This window comes from Engystomops pustulosus, chromosome 10 (genome assembly GCF_040894005.1).
Source record: "Engystomops pustulosus chromosome 10, aEngPut4.maternal, whole genome shotgun sequence".
NCBI classification, from domain to species: domain Eukaryota; kingdom Metazoa; phylum Chordata; class Amphibia; order Anura; family Leptodactylidae; genus Engystomops; species Engystomops pustulosus.
The window spans coordinates 1152484-1173234 of NC_092420.1; the positions used below are offsets into that span (position 1 = coordinate 1152484).

The window sequence follows — 20751 nt, forward strand, 5'->3', positions numbered from 1 at the left end:
TGGAGAGATACATTGTGGGGTCTGGGGCGCGGGGAGAGATACATTGTGGGGTCTGGGGCACGGGGAGAGATACATTGTGGGGTCTGGGGTACATGGAGTGATACATTGTGGGGTCTGGGGTACGGGGAGAGATACATTGTGGGGTCTGGGGTACGGGGAGTGATACATTGTGGGGTCTGGGGTACGGGGAGAGATACATTGTGGGGTCTGGGGTACGGGGAGTGATACATTGTGGGGTCTGGGGTACGGGGAGTGATACATTGTGGGGTCTGGGGTACGGGGAGTGATACATTGTGGGGTCTGGGGTACGGGGAGAGATACATTGTGGGGTCTGGGGTACGGGGAGTGATACATTGTGGGGTCTGGGGTACGGGGAGTGATACATTGTGGGGTCTGGGGTACGGGAAGAGATACATTGTGGGGGCTGGGGTACGGGGAGTGATACATTGTGGGGTCTGGGGTACGGGGAGTGATACATTGTGGGGTCTGGGGTACGGGGAGAGATACATTGTGGGGTCTGGGGTACGGGGAGTGATACATTGTGGGGTCTGGGGTACGGGGAGAGATACATTGTGGGGTCTGGGGTGCGGGGAGAGATACATTGTGGGGGCTGGGGTACGGGGAGTGATACATTGTGGGGTCTGGGGTACGGAGAGTGATACATTGTGGGGTCTGGGGTACGGGGAGTGATACATTGTGGGGTCTGGGGTACGGGGAGTGATACATTGTGGGGTCTGGGGTACGGGGAGAGATACATTGTGGGGTCTGGGGTGCGGGGAGAGATACATTGTGGGGTCTGGGGTGCAGGGAGTGATACATTGTGGGGTCTGGGGTACAGGGAGTGATACATTGTGGGGTCTGGGGTACGGGGAGTGATACATTGTGGGGTCTGGGGTACAGGGAGTGATACATTGTGTTATTCCTTGGTCTGGTGTATGGGGGGGGGGGGTATGTGAGGACCCCCAGTCCATGATGTGACCTCCCCCTCCGGAAGCCCCCGCTCTCTCGCTCTTTCCTTTTCTTTGATCTGGATTTCCTGTGGTTTGTGTGATGAGAGCAGCGGCCATTACTAATTACTGAGGGCCCCCCCATCTGCCCCCCCCCCCCCAAAGCCTCATGTCAAACGTCACAAGACACGGGGCGTGGCCACCCAGCTTTCCCAGACTCTGAATGTTCTCTGCTGCAGATGTTGTCGTGCGGCTGCCACATCCTCTCGAGCAGCGGCAGGAAGCCACAATGAGGTGTTCATCGCTCACAGGCCATGATGGGAGTAGTAGTAGTGACACCCTCCTGTCATTGTACATTTACACCCCGTTCCGGTGCGGCCGCGCCATGTCTCCGATATTTCAGCATCAAACTTTAAATATTAACATTAGAACAAACCACAAAATATCCTTTAATGGAGAAAAAACAAAACACGGACAAGATCCACGGATTTACAAGAAATGTACAAGTAGGAGGAGCTGCGGCGCGGGGGCGGAGCTCATGTGCATACAGCACGAGGGAATCATCACCCCCAACATAGAAGCGCCATGGACGTGTCCTCTAAGGATCCGCGAGAACGTAATGTCACAGGGAACTCCTGTCCTTCATCCTCCTCAGAGATTCACTCACCAGATCACAGGACGTCTTATGTCTCTGCCAGTGACCGACCTGACACCTCCTGCAACACAGAGCACACGCACATCAGCTGCACTCACTATTCTGCTGCTGGTGCAGTCACTGTGTACATACATGACATTACTTATCCTGTACTGATCCTGAGTTACATCCTGTATTATACTCCAGAGCTGCACTCACTATTCTGCTGCCGGTGCAGTCACTGTGTACATACATGACATTACTTATCCTGTACTGATCCTGAGTTACATCCTGTATTATACCCCAGAGCTGCACTCACTATTCTGCTGCTGGTGCAGTCACTGTGTACATACATGACATTACTTATCCTGTACTGATCCTGAGTTACATCCTGTATTATACCCCAGAGCTGCACTCACTATTCTGCTGCTGGTGCAGTCACTGTGTACATACATGACATTACTTATCCTGTACTGATCCTGAGTTACATCCTGTATTATACTCCAGAGCTGCACTCACTATTCTGCTGCTGGTGCAGTCACTGTGTACATACATGACATTACTTATCCTGTACTGATCCTGAGTTACATCCTGTATTATACTCCAGAGCTGCACTCACTATTCTGCTGCTGGTGCAGTCACTGTGTACATACATGACATTACTTATCCTGTACTGATCCTGAGTTACATCCTGTATTATACCCCAGAGCTGCACTCACTATTCTGCTGCTGGTGCAGTCACTGTGCACGTACATGACATTACTTATCCTGTACTGATCCTGAGTTACATCCTGTATTATACCCCAGAGCTGCACTCACTATTCTGCTGCTGGTGCAGTCACTGTGTACATACATGACATTACTTATCCTGTACTGATCCTGAGTTACATCCTGTATTATACTCCAGAGCTGCACTCACTATTCTGCTGGTGCAGTCACTGTGTACATACATGACATTACTTATCCTGTACTGTTCCTGAGTTACATCCTGTATTATACTCCAGAGCTGCACTCACTATTCTGCTGCTGGTGCAGTCACTGTGTACATACATGACATTACTTATCCTGTACTGATCCTGAGTTACATCCAGTATTATACCCCAGAGCTGCACTCACTATTCTGCTGCTGGTGCAGTCACTGTACATACATGACATTACTTACCCTGTACTGATCCTGAGTTACATCCTGTATTATACCCCAGAGTTGCACTCACTATTCTGCTGCTGGGGCAGTCACTGTACATACATGACATTACTTACCCTGTACTGATCCTGAGTTACATCCTGTATTATAACCCAGAGTTGCACTCACTATTCTGCTGCTGGTGCAGTCACTGTGTACATACATGACATTACTTACCCTGTACTGATCCTGAGTTACATCCTGTATTATAACCCAGAGCTGCACTCACTATTCTGCTGCTGGTGCAGTCACTGTGTACATACATGACATTACTTATCCTGTACTGATCCTGAGTTACATCCTGTATTATACTCCAGAGCTGCACTCACTATTCTGCTGTTGATCTCTCACTTCTCACCTGTTGCAGTACCATTCGCTCTGGCAGCGGGAGCAGCGTTTTGCGGCCTCTGCTCCACATGATCCACACTTGGGTTTGTCCAGTACCAGCGCCTCCATTACGTCCATGTTATAGGTCTGCGCCCACCTGTGTGTAATGATACGTGTCAGGTGACTGGTCCTGGTCCGGTTGGGGGCACACATGTTCTGTGACCCCGGGGGTTGTCACTCACCTCTGGGCCTGGTGGCGCAGGTCGCTGTCGCTGGGGGAGAAGTTGTGCGTCACCTGATGCTTTGCGATGGCTTTCCATTTCCCAGAATTCTCTCTGATAATGGAGTCCCAGACCTCTGGAAGCTGATAAAGTATTAGAGGGTGAGCAGCGCTGTACAGAGGAGGGACCTCGTGACAGTGTGACAGTAATGTACCTGCTCCAGGACCAGCTCCTTCCTGGGGGGCTCCGGCTCGCTCACTGACAGATGGGCGAGGTACCGCTGCAGCTCCGCCAGGTTTGGCAGCTGATCCACCAGGACGTCGGTAAGGTGGGAGCGGAGCTGTAATGACAGGTAAGTGACAGCGGTGACACACGGAGTGCGGGGAGCCGGAGCGGTCAGGAGGGGGCGCTACCTTGAGCAGTTGTCCTCGGCTGAAGCTGTTGAGGTTGTACTTGTTGTGGCACTCGGGCCGCAGCAGCAGGTTGTACAGGGAGAGCCACACCTGCCCCTCCAGCTTGGTCATCTTCTGCTGCTCGTCGGGGGGCACCGGCAGCCAGCGGCCGCCCTCGTACTTCTGGAGCTGACCTGCAGGGAGGCGACAGTGAGTGATGTGACAGCCGGGGACGGAGGGGCAGTACCTGATGTGTCTGTACCTTTACTCCTCCGGCTCCAGGGGCGGCGGTGCAGCAGCTCCACCAGGACGCAGGGCAGGTTGTGGGTGTTGAGGAGCCGGGTGGTAACGCTCAGGGGGAGGCTGCATGGACAGAATGGGTGTGAGTACCAGGGTGATGCTCTGCAGCCGCAGCTCATCGCCCCCCAGAGCTCCTCACCTGTCTGTGTGGTCAGTGATGTAACGCAGGATGGACAGACACTTCAGGGCGATGTCAAAGTCCAAGGCCTCGGCCTGCTGCTGCACTTCCTGCGGAGGGGAGAATATCACTGCTACAGCTGTAGTGTAGTACACGACTCGGGGGGGGGGGGGCTAAAGATGGGGGCTGCCTCTACCGGGAGATCTCCTTATGGAGACTGCCAAGGCCGCCATGTGTGGACTCTTGTAGCCATGGATGCTCCACTAGGGGGATTCTGGGAAATATCCAGGATGGAAAACTAAAGGGTTAAAGTCCTGAGGGTCTGTATAACGACCCAATCACCGGAAAGTGCCACCGCCTGCTCTGTTTCCATGGATTCTTCACTTAGAGGACATTTACCACCAGGATGAAGGACTGTAAACCAAGCGCTTTCATGCTGGTGTGCGCCCCCTCTGCCAGGATCTGCTCTTCTTTAAGCTTCTTATGACCTGGTCCCCCCCCCCCCCCAAAAAAAGGCATTAAAATTATTCAAATGAACCTGAGGGGCTCTGGGTACCATTAACACTTATGGAGTCCAGAGCCCCTCAATCTCATTTGCATAATTCTAAAAGCCAGAGTATAAGAAGCTGGAAGATGAGTGGCTGCTGCCAGAGGGGCGCACAGCGAGGGCAGTCCTTAAGGGTGGGGGTAGATTTCCTTTAAAGGGATATTCTAGACCAGTGATGGCCAACCTATGACACGCCCAGCCATTCTCAGCGACACGCCCAGCCATTCTCAGCGACACGCCCAGCCATTCTCAGCGACACGCCCAGCCATTCTCAGCGACACGCCCAGCCATTCTCAGCGACACGCCCAGCCATTCTCAGCGACACGCCCAGCCATTCTCAGCGACACGCCCAGCCATTCTCAGCGACACGCCCGGCCATTCTCAGCGACACGCCCGGCCATTCTCAGCGACACGCATAGCCATTCTCAGCGACACGCCCGGCCATTCTCAGCGACACGCCCGGCCATTCTCAGTGACACGCCCAGCCATTCTCAGCGACACGCCCAGCCATTCTCAGCGACACGCCCAGCCATTCTCAGCGACACGCCCAGCCATTCTCAGCGACACGCCCAGCCATTCTCAGCGACACGCATAGCCATTCTCAGCGACACGCCCAGCCATTCTCAGCGACACGCCCAGCCATTCTCAGCGACACGCCCGGCCATTCTCAGCGACACGCCCAGCCATTCTCAGTGACACGCCCAGCCATTCTCAGCGACACGCCCAGCCATTCTCAGCGACACGCCCAGCCATTCTCAGCGACACGCATAGCCATTCTCAGCGACACGCCCAGCCACTCTCAGCGACACGCCCAGCCACTCTCAGCGACACGCCCAGCCATTCTCAGTGACACGCGGCCGCCGTTGAGTTGAGTTTCATCCTGGGCTCCTACACGGCCCGGTGCAGTAGCCGGGAGGCTGAGAGATTGCCCAGCACATTGTAATACACAGATGATGTGGAGAATCCCCATATACCACCAGACTGTAGTACATGGGGATCAATCACACAACCGAGGGTTAAAGTGCCCTAGAAGTGAAATAATTATACAGATTATGTAAACTATAAATATCACTAAATTATGTTTTTTTTGTCAGGGTGACACACCAAGCTGAAAAGGTTTCCCATCATCTCTAGAACCTTCTGTGTATTCCCTACTCACAGGAAGAGGGTTCTGAGGACTGGACCCCCAGCAATCACCAGACCGGGGGTCCTCACCTCATGTTACACGTAGCTGTATGTTATGTCTGTGCCTGAGGGGGCGGCGGGAGAAATGGTCTGCAGTAAAATGACGGCTTTGTGTTGCAGCCCCCCCCCCCCCCCCCAATCTAGCAGCCCCGGCTGTGTCCTGTACCTCCAGGGATGAGCTCTGGCTGGAAGCGCTGGCCTGCAGCCTGTCCTGCCCCGGCGCCTCTCCTGCAGAACATCGCGCCAGCAGAAGCGTCACCTTCCGATGACAATAATCACTGAGGTCCAGCGCCAGGTCCTCCACCGCCTCGCACACCTCCTGCAGACACACAAATCACATCACCGACACTTCTCAGGATCTCTGCTTCCTGACAGCTGATGTGCTGCTACAGTGTAGCGGTCTGATGAGCAGAACCGAGAGCTCACAGGTCCACCGGGCCACGCACTCTCCTGTCACAGGTTCTGTTCTGTATGTAAGTGTCCAGACCCGGAGGTGAGCGCCGCAGTATAGTATATGGGGGCCGGCGCAGCACCAGGTAGTATAGTATACGGGGGCCGGCGCAGCGCCAGGTAGTATAGTGTACGGGGGCCGGCGCAGCGCCAGGTAGTATAGTGTACGGGGGCCGGCGCAGCGCCAGGTAGTATAGTGTACGGGGGCCGGCGCAGCGCCAGGTAGTATAGTGTACGGGGGCCGGCGCAGCGCCAGGTAGTATAGTGTACGGGGGCCGGCGCAGCGCCAGGTAGTATAGTGTACGGGGGCCGGCGCAGCGCCAGGTAGTATAGTGTACGGGGGCCGGCGCAGCGCCAGGTAGTATAGTGTACGGGGGCCGGCGCAGCGCCAGGTAGTATAGTATACGGGGGCCGGCGCAGCGCCAGGTAGTATAGTATACGGGGGCCGGCGCAGCGCCAGGTAGTATAGTATACGGGGGCCGGCGCAGCGCCAGGTAGTATAGTATACGGGGGCCGGCGCAGCGCCAGGTAGTATAGTATACGGGGGCCGGCGCAGCGCCAGGTAGTATAGTATACGGGGGCCGGCGCAGCGCCAGGTAGTATAGTATACGGGGGCCGGCGCAGCGCCAGGTAGTATAGTATACGGGGGCCGGCGCAGCGCCAGGTAGTATAGTATACGGGGGCCGGCGCAGCGCCAGGTAGTATAGTATACGGGGGCCGGCGCAGCGCCAGGTAGTATAGTGTACGGGGGCCGGCGCAGCGCCAGGTAGTATAGTGTACGGGGGCCGGCGCAGCGCCAGGTAGTATAGTGTACGGGGGCCGGCGCAGCGCCAGGTAGTATAGTGTACGGGGGCCGGCGCAGCGCCAGGTAGTATAGTATACGGGGGCCGGCGCAGCGCCAGGTAGTATAGTATACGGGGGCCGGCGCAGCGCCAGGTAGTATAGTATACGGGGGCCGGCGCAGCGCCAGGTAGTATAGTATACGGGGGCCGGCGCAGCGCCAGGTAGTATAGTGTACGGGGGCCGGCGCACCACCAGGTAGTATAGTGTACGGGGGCCGGCGCACCACCAGGTAGTATAGTGTACGGGGGCCGGCGCACCACCAGGTAGTATAGTATACGGGGGCCGGTTGGTCTCACCTTGTGGTAGAATATCGTTTCCAGGAGATTAATGATGGAGGCTTCATGATGAACCTGCAGGAGGAGAGAGATCAGTCCACAGCCAGGGGGCGCCACACACTCACCACCACCGCGTACAGGGGGCGCCGCACACTCACCACCGTGTACAGGGGGCGCCACACACTCACCACCGTGTACAGGGGGCGCCGCACACTCACCACCACGTACAGGGGGCGCCACACACTCACCACCACGTACAGGGGGCGCCACACACTCACCACCACGTACAGGGGGCGCCGCACACTCACCACCACGTACAGGGGGCGCCGCACACTCACCACCACGTAGAGGGGGCGCCGCACACTCACCACCACGTACAGGGGGCGCCACACACTCACCACCACGTACAGGGGGCGCCACACACTCACCACCACGTACAGGGGGCGCCACACACTCACCACCACGTACAGGGGGCGCCACACACTCACCACCACGTACAGGGGGCGCCACACACTCACCACCACGTACAGGGGGCGCCACACACTCACCACCACCACGTACAGGGGGCGCCGCACACTCACCACCACGTACAGGGGGCGCCACACACTCACCACCACGTAGAGGGGGCGCCGCACACTCACCACCACGTACAGGGGGCGCCACACACTCACCACCACGTACAGGGGGCGCCACACACTCACCACCACCATGTACAGGGGACACTACACTCACTTACCACCATGTACAGGAGACACTACACTCACTTACCACCATGTACAGGAGACACTACACTCACTTACCACCATGTACAGGGGACACTACACTCACTTACCACCATGTACAGGAGACACTACACTCACTTACCACCATGTACAGGACACTACACTCACTTACCACCATGTACAGGAGACACTACACTCACTTACCACCATGTACAGGAGACACTACACTCACTTACCACCATGTACAGGAGACACTACACTCACTTACCACCATGTACAGGGGACACTACACTCACTTACCACCATGTACAGGACACTACACTCACTTACCACCATGTACAGGAGACACTACACTCACTTACCACCATGTACAGGAGACACTACACTCACTTACCACCATGTACAGGGGGCACTACACTCACTTACCACCATGTACAGGACACTACACTCACTTACCACCATGTACAGGAGACACTACACTCACTTACCACCATGTACAGGAGACACTACACTCACTTACCACCATGTACAGGAGACACTACACTCACTTACCACCATGTACAGGAGACACTACACTCACTTACCACCATGTACAGGACACTACACTCACTTACCACCATGTACAGGACACTACACTCACTTACCACCATGTACAGGACACTACACTCACTTACCACCATGTACAGGGGACACTACACTCACTTACCACCATGTACAGGAGACACTACACTCACTTACCACCATGTACAGGAGACACTACACTCACTTACCACCATGTACAGGAGACACTACACTCACTTACCACCATGTACAGGAGACACTACACTCACTTACCACCATGTACAGGAGACACTACACTCACTTACCACCATGTACAGGAGACACTACACTCACTTACCACCATGTACAGGACACTACACTCACTTACCACCATGTACAGGAGACACTACACTCACTTACCACCATGTACAGGGGACACTACACTCACTTACCACCATGTACAGGAGACACTACACTCACTTACCACCATGTACAGGAGACACTACACTCACTTACCACCATGTACAGGAGACACTACACTCACTTACCACCATGTACAGGGGGCACTACACTCACTTACCACCATGTACAGGAGACACTACACTCACTTACCACCATGTACAGGACACTACACTCACTTACCACCATGTACAGGAGACACTACACTCACTTACCACCATGTACAGGAGACACTACACTCACTTACCACCATGTACAGGGGACACTACACTCACTTACCACCATGTACAGGAGACACTACACTCACTTACCACCATGTACAGGACACTACACTCACTTACCACCATGTACAGGACACTACACTCACTTACCACCATGTACAGGGGACACTACACTCACTTACCACCATGTACAGGAGACACTACACTCACTTACCACCATGTACAGGGGACACTACACTCACTTACCACCATGTACAGGAGGCACTACACTCACTTACCACCATGTACAGGGGACACTACACTCACTTACCACCATGTACAGGAGGCACTACACTCACTTACCACCATGTACAGGGGGCACTACACTCACTTACCACCATGTACAGGAGACACTACACTCACTTACCACCATGTACAGGAGACACTACACTCACTTACCACCATGTACAGGAGACACTACACTCACTTACCACCATGTACAGGGGACACTACACTCACTTACCACCATGTACAGGGGGCACTACACTCACTTACCACCATGTACAGGAGACACTACACTCACTTACCACCATGTACAGGAGACACTACACTCACTTACCACCATGTACAGGAGACACTACACTCACTTACCACCATGTACAGGGGGCACTACACTCACTTACCACCATGTACAGGGGGCACTACACTCACTTACCACCATGTACAGGAGACACTACACTCACTTACCACCATGTACAGGACACTACACTCACTTACCACCATGTACAGGAGACACTACACTCACTTACCACCATGTACAGGAGGCACTACACTCACTTACCACCATGTACAGGGGACACTACACTCACTTACCACCATGTACAGGACACTACACTCACTTACCACCATGTACAGGAGACACTACACTCACTTACCACCATGTACAGGAGACACTACACTCACTTACCACCATGTACAGGGGGCACTACACTCACTTACCACCATGTACAGGAGACACTACACTCACTTACCACCATGTACAGGACACTACACTCACTTACCACCATGTACAGGAGACACTACACTCACTTACCACCATGTACAGGAGGCACTACACTCACTTACCACCATGTACAGGGGGCACTACACTCACTTACCACCATGTACAGGAGACACTACACTCACTTACCACCATGTACAGGGGGCACTACACTCACTTACCACCATGTACAGGAGACACTACACTCACTTACCACCATGTACAGGAGACACTACACTCACTTACCACCATGTACAGGAGACACTACACTCACTTACCACCATGTACAGGAGACACTACACTCACTTACCACCATGTACAGGGGACACTACACTCACTTACCACCATGTACAAGGGGAAGGTGCTTGTGGGTCGGAAGTCCTGCAGCTGGCGGATGATGGGGAAGACTTTCTGCTTCCAGACCTCCACACTGATCAATTCATGGACCAAGAGCGGAACCTGCGAGAGAAGGATGAGCGCAGGAGTAATGGCCGCCGGGGGTCTGGACCGGATAGTTTTTAACCCCTTAAGCACACAGTCCTTTTTTATTTTTACGGCTCAATCTTTCACTCCCCACCTTCCCAATTCCAGAAGTTTTTTATTTGTCGGTGTCCAGAGCCGCCTGAGCGCTTGTACTGCCCAGCGCTGCTACGTAATGTTCCATCGCCTGGACTGGGAAACTGCAGAGAAAAGCCCAAATCCCGTGAAACTGACGAAAAATACACCTGACCATTTTCTTTTGGGCCCTGATTTTACGGCTTTCGTTGCTAGCGATTTTGGGAACTGATTGACCCTTTAATCACTTTTTATTATAATAATTATCTGTGGCAAATTGAGGGAAAAAATTTGGCGTTTTGGACATTTAGCCGCTAGTTTCCGCTATGGGGTTCGCTAACCGTTTTTATATTTTGATAAATCGGACATTCGGGGACATGGAAAAGGGGCAATTTGAACATATAGGTTTTTATTTAAAAAATCTTTTTTTCTACTTTAAATTTTTTTTTTTTCACTGTGAATTTAGTTTCAACAAAGTTTTACTCAAAAAAAAAAAAAAAAAAAAGAAAGAAAGTGCCTTACAGACGAACGGGCTAAACATAAGCCCCAGGTTTATCACTGTGTATCTAGACCCCCTGGGCTTCCTGCACCCGGCCTAGGGGGTCTGATTGATCCTAACATATACTGCAATACTACTGTATATGGGGAGCAGGACCAAGTGGTGGCACCCATGCGCTGCCAGCGTTTAAAGGTTCCCACAATAGTTTTTCACACCCCTCTTGGGTGGTAGTGGTGGGTGTTTGCTGCATTATCCAGCAGACACCCAGGATGTATGAAGAAGGCTCAGCCCGTGTGTCCTCTTCATGCACCCGCTGCTGCACCATGATGTCAACCCTTTAAGATCTGTCAGCCCGGCTACCCTGTGGTGATAGAATACTGCCCCCTACTGTCCGGGGAGGGTGTGTGGATGATTTCATTCTGCTTAGTTACGTAGTTTCTCTCTAATGTTGTGATGCTGTAACCACCTGGGATAATGCAGTCTGTCCTATAGGCTAGATCCCGGGAACTTTCCAGAGGCTGAGCCCTGGGCACTGGGTCTCTGTCCTGGGATTGCTACAGAACTGACACCACAGCTCCCAACCGTCCCGATTTTGACGGGACTTTCCCGTTTTTCTTACCTCTGCCCCGCGTCAGGGGCAGCTATGAGATTGTCACGGATTCTCCCCCCAGGTCCCGCTGTGTCCCGGCACTGTGTCCCCATAGTAAATACTTTGAAAGTCTGAACTCACAGTACAGAATGGCTTCTACAGACATCGAGCAGGGAATCCTTTTCAGAGAAGTGTCGGGTTAGCGGAGAGCAGGGACCACGTCATCAGCTTCAGATCAGTATCTGTCCATATATGGTCACTGCATCTCCTAGGGTTCCCCAGAGCAGACATCGGGCAGGGAATCCTTTTCAGAGAAGTGTCGGCTTAGCGGAGAGCAGGGACCACGTCATCAGCTTCAGATCAGTATCTGTCCATATATGGTCACTGCATCTCCTAGGGTTCCCCAGAGCAGACATCGGGCAGGGAATCCTTTTCAGAGAAGTGTCGGCTTAGCGGAGAGCAGGGACCACGTCATCAGGCTCAGATCAGCATCTGTCCATATATGGTCACTGCATCTCCTAGGGTTCCCCAGAGCAGACATCGGGAGGGAATCCTTTTCAGAGAAGTGTCGGCTTAGCGGAGAGCAGGGACCACGTCATCAGGTCAGATCAGCATCTGTCCATATATGGTCACTGCATCTCCTAGGGTTCCCCAGAGCAGACATCAGGCAGGGAATCCTTTTCAGAGAAGTGTCGGCTTAGTGGAGAGAGCAGGGACCACGTCATCAGCTTCAGATCAGCATCTGTCCATATATGGTCACTGCATCTCCTAGGGTTCCCCAGAGCAGACATCGGGAGGGAATCCTTTTCAGAGAAGTGTCGGCTTAGCGGAGAGCAGGGACCACGTCATCAGGTCAGATCAGCATCTGTCCATATATGGTCACTGCATCTCCTAGGGTTCCCCAGAGCAGACATCAGGCAGGGAATCCTTTTCAGAGAAGTGTCGGCTTAGTGGAGAGAGCAGGGACCACGTCATCAGCTCAGATCAGCATCTGTCCATATATGGTCTCCAGGGCTTCCCCAGACACAAGCTCTTTATATAATTAAATTACATAAAGTTTTGCCCAGGCTGGAATACGAACCTGGGACCTTGTGCACCAGAGACAGGAGCTTAACTAACTGAGATATAAGCCCAGTGATACAGAGCTGAGGATTTCTGGTAACTAAGACATGTTATCTGCCAGTGTTACACTGTGACACAGACTAATGCACTGATATATAGAGAGGGATCTTCTCAGAGATTATTATTGTAATTATTCAGACTGTTATTATTATTATTATTATAAATTTTATTATTTTTATTATTATGGAGATGATTATTAATAATGGTAAAAATAATAATAATCTCCATAATAATAATAATAATCATCTCCATAATAATAATAATAATCATCTCCATAATAATAATAATAGTCGCAATAATTACAATAATCTGAGAAGATCCCTCCCTATATACCAAAGCATTAAATCTGTATCACAGTGTAACAATAGTCATAATCACAGAGGTTATAGCTCAGTGGGTTGAGGCGCTGTGTTATTAATGTACATGGACACTGCAGGTTCTGGGTTCTAATCCCAATGAGGATAAATTTTTTTTTTTTATGATTTTTATTATTATAATATGGCTAAAATTTGGGGCGTGGCCAGGGAGTGATTGGGGGTGTGGCTTAGGGGGATCGCCGCTGCACTCTACGCGTGCCGCCATTTTGTACCTCTTTCCCTTTCACAAATGTTGGGAGGTATGCTGACACTACTAATGATGCAGCAGAGCCGACGCAGCTCCCAGGAGATTCATCCCGCCCTGCAGGCCCCTGCATAGAGGGAAGTGTATCTGCACTCACAGCCACTTACTGCTACTCACCTGTCTGTGCATCTCCTAATATAGAAACTAAGTCTCTGTATCATCTCTGTTTCCATGTGCGAGTCTAAAGCCGCTACCAGGGGGAGGAAAGGGGGAGGAAAGGGGGAGGAAAGGGGGAGGAAAGGGGGAGGAAAGGGGGAGGAAAGGGGGAGGAAAGGGGGAGGAAAGGGGGAGGAAAGGGGGAGGAAAGGGGGAGGAAAGGGGGAGGAAAGGGGGAGGAAAGGGGGAGGAAAGGGGGAGGAAAGGGGGAGGAAAGGGGGAGGAAAGGGGGAGGAAAGGGGGAGGAAAGGGGGAGGAAAGGGGGACAGCAGAGAGCTCAGGATCAGGTCACAGCAGGGACAGCAGAGAGCTCAGGCGCAGAGCACAGCAGGGACAGCAGAGAGCTCAGGCGCAGAGCACAGCAGGGACAGCAGAGAGCTCAGGAGCACAGCACAGCAGGGACAGCAGAGAGCTCAGGAGCAGAGCACAGCAGGGACAGCAGAGAGCTCAGGAGCAGAGCACAGCAGGGACAGCAGAGAGCTCAGGAGCAGAGCACAGCAGGGACAGCAGAGAGCTCAGGAGCAGAGCACAGCAGGGACAGCAGAGAGCTCAGGAGCAGAGCACAGCAGGGACAGCAGAGAGCTCAGGAGCAGAGCACAGCAGGGACAGCAGAGAGCTCAGGAGCAGAGCACAGCAGGGACAGCAGAGAGCTCAGGAGCAGAGCACAGCAGGGACAGCAGAGAGCTCAGGAGCAGGTCACAGCAGGGACAGCAGAGAGCTCAGGAGCAGGTCACAGCAGGGACAGCAGAGAGCTCAGGAGCAGGTCACAGCAGGGACAGCAGAGAGCTCAGGAGCAGGTCACAGCAGGGACAGCAGAGAGCTCAGGAGCAGAGCACAGCAGGGACAGCAGAGAGCTCAGGAGCAGGTCACAGCAGGGACAGCAGAGAGCTCAGGAGCAGAGCACAGCAGGGACAGCAGAGAGCTCAGGCGCAGAGCACAGCAGGGACAGCAGAGAGCTCAGGAGCAGAGCACAGCAGGGACAGCAGAGAGCTCAGGAGCAGAGCACAGCAGGGACAGCAGAGAGCTCAGGAGCAGGTCACAGCAGGGACAGCAGAGAGCTCAGGCGCAGGTCACAGCAGGGACAGCAGAGAGCTCAGGCGCAGAGCACAGCAGGGACAGCAGAGAGCTCAGGACCACAGCACAGCAGGGACAGCAGAGAGCTCAGGAGCAGAGCACAGCAGGGACAGCAGAGAGCTCAGGAGCAGAGCACAGCAGGGACAGCAGAGAGCTCAGGAGCAGAGCACAGCAGGGACAGCAGAGAGCTCAGGAGCAGAGCACAGCAGGGACAGCAGAGAGCTCAGGAGCAGAGCACAGCAGGGACAGCAGAGAGCTCAGGAGCAGGTCACAGCAGGGACAGCAGAGAGCTCAGGAGCAGAGCACAGCAGGGACAGCAGAGAGCTCAGGCGCAGAGCACAGCAGGGACAGCAGAGAGCTTCAAGAAGGGTCTAGATGCCGTTTTAAACCCAAATAACATTGATGGATTTGTCTTATAGATGTTTCCCCTCGTTCCCTTCCTTGGTTGTACTCGATGGACTTGTGTCTTGTTTCCCCTATAACCGATGTATGAGATGTGTAGGATAACAGATACATAGGAGGGAGCTTCACCTTTCCATGTGTCACCAGCAGCTCCTTGATAACCTCCTCCTGCCCGGCCGATGCCTCCAGGATAGCCTGCATGTTCAGCTTCTCCAGGTACTCGTGCTGCTTCAGCCACCTGACAATTACAGAATGAGCCCCACCCACATGTCACTTATCTACAGTGTAATCTATAGGATGCATCATCCACAGCCAGTCATATACTTTCTGGGGATCCTGGAAATACAAAGCTCTGCCCCCTGCAACAAAATCTCATCAGAAAAGCAAATAGTATCCACAAGTATCTAATGCCTCCATGGACTGCAGTGATCCTCATACTCCAGAGCTGCACTCACTATTCTGCTGCTGGTGCAGTCACTGTGTACATACATGATATTACTTATCCTGTACTGATCCTGAGTTACATCCTGTATTATACTCCAGAGCTGTACTCACTATTCTGCTGCTGGTGCAGTCACTGTGTACATACATGACATTACTTATCCTGTACTGATCCTGAGTTACATCCTGTATTATACCCAGAGCTGCACTCACTATTCTGCTGCTGGTGCAGTCACTGTGTACATACATGACATTACTTATCCTGTACTGATCCCGAGTTACATCCTGTATTATACCCCAGAGCTGCACTCACTATTCTGCAGCTGGTGCAGTCACTGTGTACATACATGACATTACTTATCCTGTACTGATCCTGAGTTACATCCTGTATTATACCCCAGAGCTGCACTCACTATTCTGCTGCTGGTGCAGTCACTGTGTACATACATGACATTACTTATCCTGTACTGATCCTGAGTTACATCCTGTATTATACTCCAGAGCTGCACTCACTATTCTGCTGCTGGTACAGTCACTGTGTACATACATGGCATTACTTATCCTGTACTGATCCTGAGTTACATCCTGTATTATACTCCAGAGCTGCACTCACTATTCTGCTGCTGGTGCAGTCACAGTGTACATACATGACATTACTTATCCTGTACTGATCCTGAGTTACATCCTGTATTATACCCCAGAGCTGCACTCACTATTCTGCTGCTGGTGCAGTCACTGTGTACATACATGACATTACTTATCCTGTACTGATCCTGAGTTACATCCTGTATTATACCCCAGAGCTGCACTCACTATTCTGCTGCTGGTACAGTCACTGTGTACATACATGGCATTACTTATCCTGTACTGATCCTGAGTTACATCCTGTATTATACCCCAGAGCTGCACTCACTATTCTGCTGCTGGTGCAGTCACTGTGTACATACATGACATTACTTATCCTGTACTGATCCTGAGTTACATCCTGTATTATACCCCAGAGCTGCACTCACTATTCTGCTGCTGGTGCAGTCACTGTGTACATACATGACATTACTTATCCTGTACTGATCCTGAGTTACATCCTGTGTTATACCCCAGAGCTGCACTCACTATTCTGCTGCTGGTGCAGTCACTGTGTACATACATGACATTACTTATCCTGTACTGATCCTGAGTTACATCCTGTGTTATACCCCAGAGCTGCACTCACTATTCTGCTGCTGGTGCAGTCACTGTGTACATACATGGCATTACTTATCCTGTACTGATCCTGAGTTACATCCTGTATTATATCCCAGAGCTGCACTCACTATTCTGCTGCTGGTGCAGTCACTGTGTACATACATGACATTACTTATCCTGTACTGATCCTGAGTTACATCCTGTATTATACCCAGAGCTGCACTCACTATTCTGCTGCTGGTGCAGTCACTGTGTACATACATGACATTACTTATCCTGTACTGATCCTGAGTTACATCCTGTATTATACCCAGAGCTGCACTCACTATTCTGCTGCTGGTGCAGTCACTGTGTACATACATGACATTACTTATCCTGTACTGATCCCGAGTTACATCCTGTATTATACTCCAGAGCTGCACTCACTATTCTGCTGCTGGTGCAGTCACTGTGTACATACATGACATTACTTATCCTGTACTGATCCTGAGTTACATCCTGTATTATACCCCAGAGCTGCACTCACTATTCTGCTGCTGGTGCAGTCACTGTGTACATACATGACATTACTTATCCTGTACTGATCCTGAGTTACATCCTGTATTATACACCAGAGCTGCACTCACTATTCTGCTGCTGGTGCAGTCACTGTGTACATACATGACATTACTTATCCTGTACTGATCCCGAGTTACATCCTGTATTATACTCCAGAGCTGCACTCACTATTCTGCTGCTGGTGCAGTCACTGTGTACATACATGACATTACTTATCCTGTACTGATCCTGAGTTACATCCTGTATTATACCCCAGAGCTGCACTCACTATTCTGCTGCTGGTGCAGTCACTGTGTACATACATGACATTACTTATCCTGTACTGATCCTGAGTTACATCCTGTATTATACTCCAGAGCTGCACTCACTATTCTGCTGCTGGTGCAGTCACTGTGTACATACATGACATTACTTATCCTGTACTGATCCTGAGTTACATCCTGTATTATACTCCAGAGCTGCACTCACTATTCTGCTGCTGGTGCAGTCACTGTGTACATACATGACATTACTTATCCTGTACTGATCCCGAGTTACATCCTGTATTATACCCCAGAGCTGCACTCACTATTCTGCTGCTGGTGCAGTCACTGTGTACATACATGACATTACTTATCCTGTACTGATCCTGAGTTACATCCTGTATTATACCCCAGAGCTGCACTCACTATTCTGCTGCTGGTGCAGTCACTGTACATACATGACATTACTTATCCTGTACTGATCCTGAGTTACATCCTGTATTATTCTCCAGAGCTGCACTCACTATTCTGCTGCTGGTGCAGTCACTGTGTACATACATTACTATTATAGCATGATACTATACCCGGGTGATCCGGTGTGGCGCAGGGCGCTCCTCCTCAGGCTCTGTACTATTCCCTCGGCCTCTCCGGGTGTCAGGATGTGATTTGTCTCCATCTTCTCTCCACGTCCACCAACTAACATTACCTGTTACCATAGAAACACAACGCGTCAGTTCTGAGCATGCTCAGCATTTCAGTCACCATAACAATAAGCACTTCCTGTGCGCAGGCGCAGTATTTATTGCTTTGTTCGAACGTTTACGCGTGCGCAGAGACGTTTCCAGAGCCCGTTTTGTGATTAACGTTGTGAGCGGAAGTTGATGATGTCCCCTCTCACCTGTCCGTCCTCTCTGTTGTGTAACCACCGGAAGTGTCTTGGCAGCCATCTTGGCACACCCAGCTTTTCTCTGACTCGTCTTGGCTCTCCCGTTTTCTTTTTCAATAGAAACTACAAAATCTGATGACCTTATTATTAGTTATTACAATGTATAGTTTTCAAACAACATGTAACAGAATACGTATGTTACTGTCTGCTGAGCTGTGTATCTAATCCTATGATGTGTGATACTGACTGCTGAGCTGTGTATCTAATCCTATCCTGTGTGATACTGTCTGCTGAGCTGTGTATCTAATCCTATCCTGTGTGATACTGTCTGCTGTGCTGTGTATCTAATCCTATCCTGTGTGATACTGACTGCTGTGCTGTGTATCTAATCCTATCCTGTGTGATACTGCCTGCTGAGCTGTGTATCTAATCATATCCTGTGTGATACTGTCTGCTGAGCTGTGTATCTAATCCTTTCCTGTGTGATACTGACTGCTGAGCTGTGTATCTAATCCTATCCTGTGTGATACTGTCTGCTGAGCTGTGTATCTAATCCTCTCCTGTGTGATACTGTCTGCTGAGCTGTGTATCTAATCCTATCCTGTGTGATACTGCCTGCTGAGCTGTGTATCTAAACCTATCCTGTGTGATACTGCCTGCTGAGCTGTGTATCTAATCCTATCCTGTGTGATACTGCCTGCTGAGCTGTGTATCTAATCCTATCCTGTGTGATACTGCCTGCTGAGCTGTGTATCTAATCCTATTCTGTGTGATACAGTCTGCTGAGCTGTGTATCTAATCCTATCCTGTGTGATACAGTCTGCTGAGCTGTGTAACTAATCCTATCCTGTGTGATACAGTCTGCTGAGCTGTGTATCTAATCCTATCCTGTGTGATACAGTCTGCTGAGCCGTGTAACTAATCCTCTCCTGTGTGATACTGTCTGCTGAGCCGTGTATCTAATCCTCTCCTGTGTGATACTGTCTGCTGAGCCGTGTATCTAATCCTCTCCTGTGTGATACTGTCTGCTGAGCTGTGTATCTAATCCTCTCCTGTGTGATACTGTCTGCTGAGCCATGTATCTAATCCTCTCCTGTGTGATACTGTCTGCTGAGCTGTGTATCTGATCCTCTCCTGTGTGATACTGTCTGCTGAGCTGTGTATCTAATCCTATCATGTGTGATACTGACTGCTGAGCTGTGTATCTAATCCTCTCCCGTGTGATACTGACTGCTGATCTGTGTATCTGATCCACTCCTGTGTGATACTGTCTGCTGAGCTGTGTATCTAATCCCTTAGGGTACATTCACATGACGTATGCCGGGGCACACATACAGCCGCACGCTGGACATGAGGAGGGTTAGTGTTGCTCATCTCTCCCCTCTCCAGAGAGAAGCGAGCGGCCGGCGCCATAACACAGCAAAATTTATGGCATGTTCTATATTTCGGTGCGTGCGGTCACGGTGCGCTGGGACCGGGTGCCATTGGCTTCAATGGGGACCGATTTGCGGCCGCATATCAGTCTCCATTACATTCGTGTGAATAAGCCCTTAGTCTGGTTCTGTAGGCGACACAATCGTGGAGCCGACTGCTGACTTGACCAATGTCCAGAAGGCAGAGTCACGGACAAGGAGGAGAAGCCACAAAAGGTCATTGGTAAAGAAGCCGATTGCACAGGATATTCATGGAAAGATGAGTGGAAGGTAAAAGTGCGGTAGAAGAAGGTGCGCAAGCAGCGGGAGAAGCCGCAATCAGATCATTAATAAAAGGCTTCACAAGGAGCGGACCCCCCTGGATCCAGGACATGGCGACAAGGGTCTCCTCTGTGTCATCCAGTCTTCAACAAAGAGAAACAAAATGTTCTCAGTGTCAGCCGGGTTTTCTGATGTCCCGGAGTCTGGAGGAAGAGGAGAGGCATAATTCAAGCTCTTGAGGTCAAGTGTGAAGTCTGCACAATCGGTGATGGTTTGGAGTCCATGTCATTTGCTGCTGCAGGTCCAATGGGTTTTATCACCAAACTCTACTAACCTTCCCCCATA

The 20751-nt window shown here is 51.5% G+C and overlaps 1 protein-coding gene across 1 annotated transcript; it reads right to left on the bottom strand.

The window, feature by feature from the left end:
* Window positions 1–1388: 1388 nt before the first annotated feature.
* On the bottom strand, window positions 1389–18655 carry ZMYND10 (zinc finger MYND-type containing 10). The gene is made up of 12 exons (XM_072127751.1): window positions 18411–18655; window positions 15530–15638; window positions 10725–10841; window positions 7444–7497; window positions 6021–6173; window positions 4144–4232; window positions 3967–4067; window positions 3726–3898; window positions 3527–3652; window positions 3334–3455; window positions 3123–3248; window positions 1389–1663 (listed from the first exon to the last, which is right to left on the bottom strand). The coding sequence occupies exons 1-12, from the start codon at window positions 18527–18529 to the stop codon at window positions 1570–1572; spliced, it is 1383 nt and encodes a 460-aa protein (XP_071983852.1). The 5' UTR covers window positions 18530–18655; the 3' UTR covers window positions 1389–1569.
* Between the last annotated feature and the right edge of the window lie 2096 nt (window positions 18656–20751).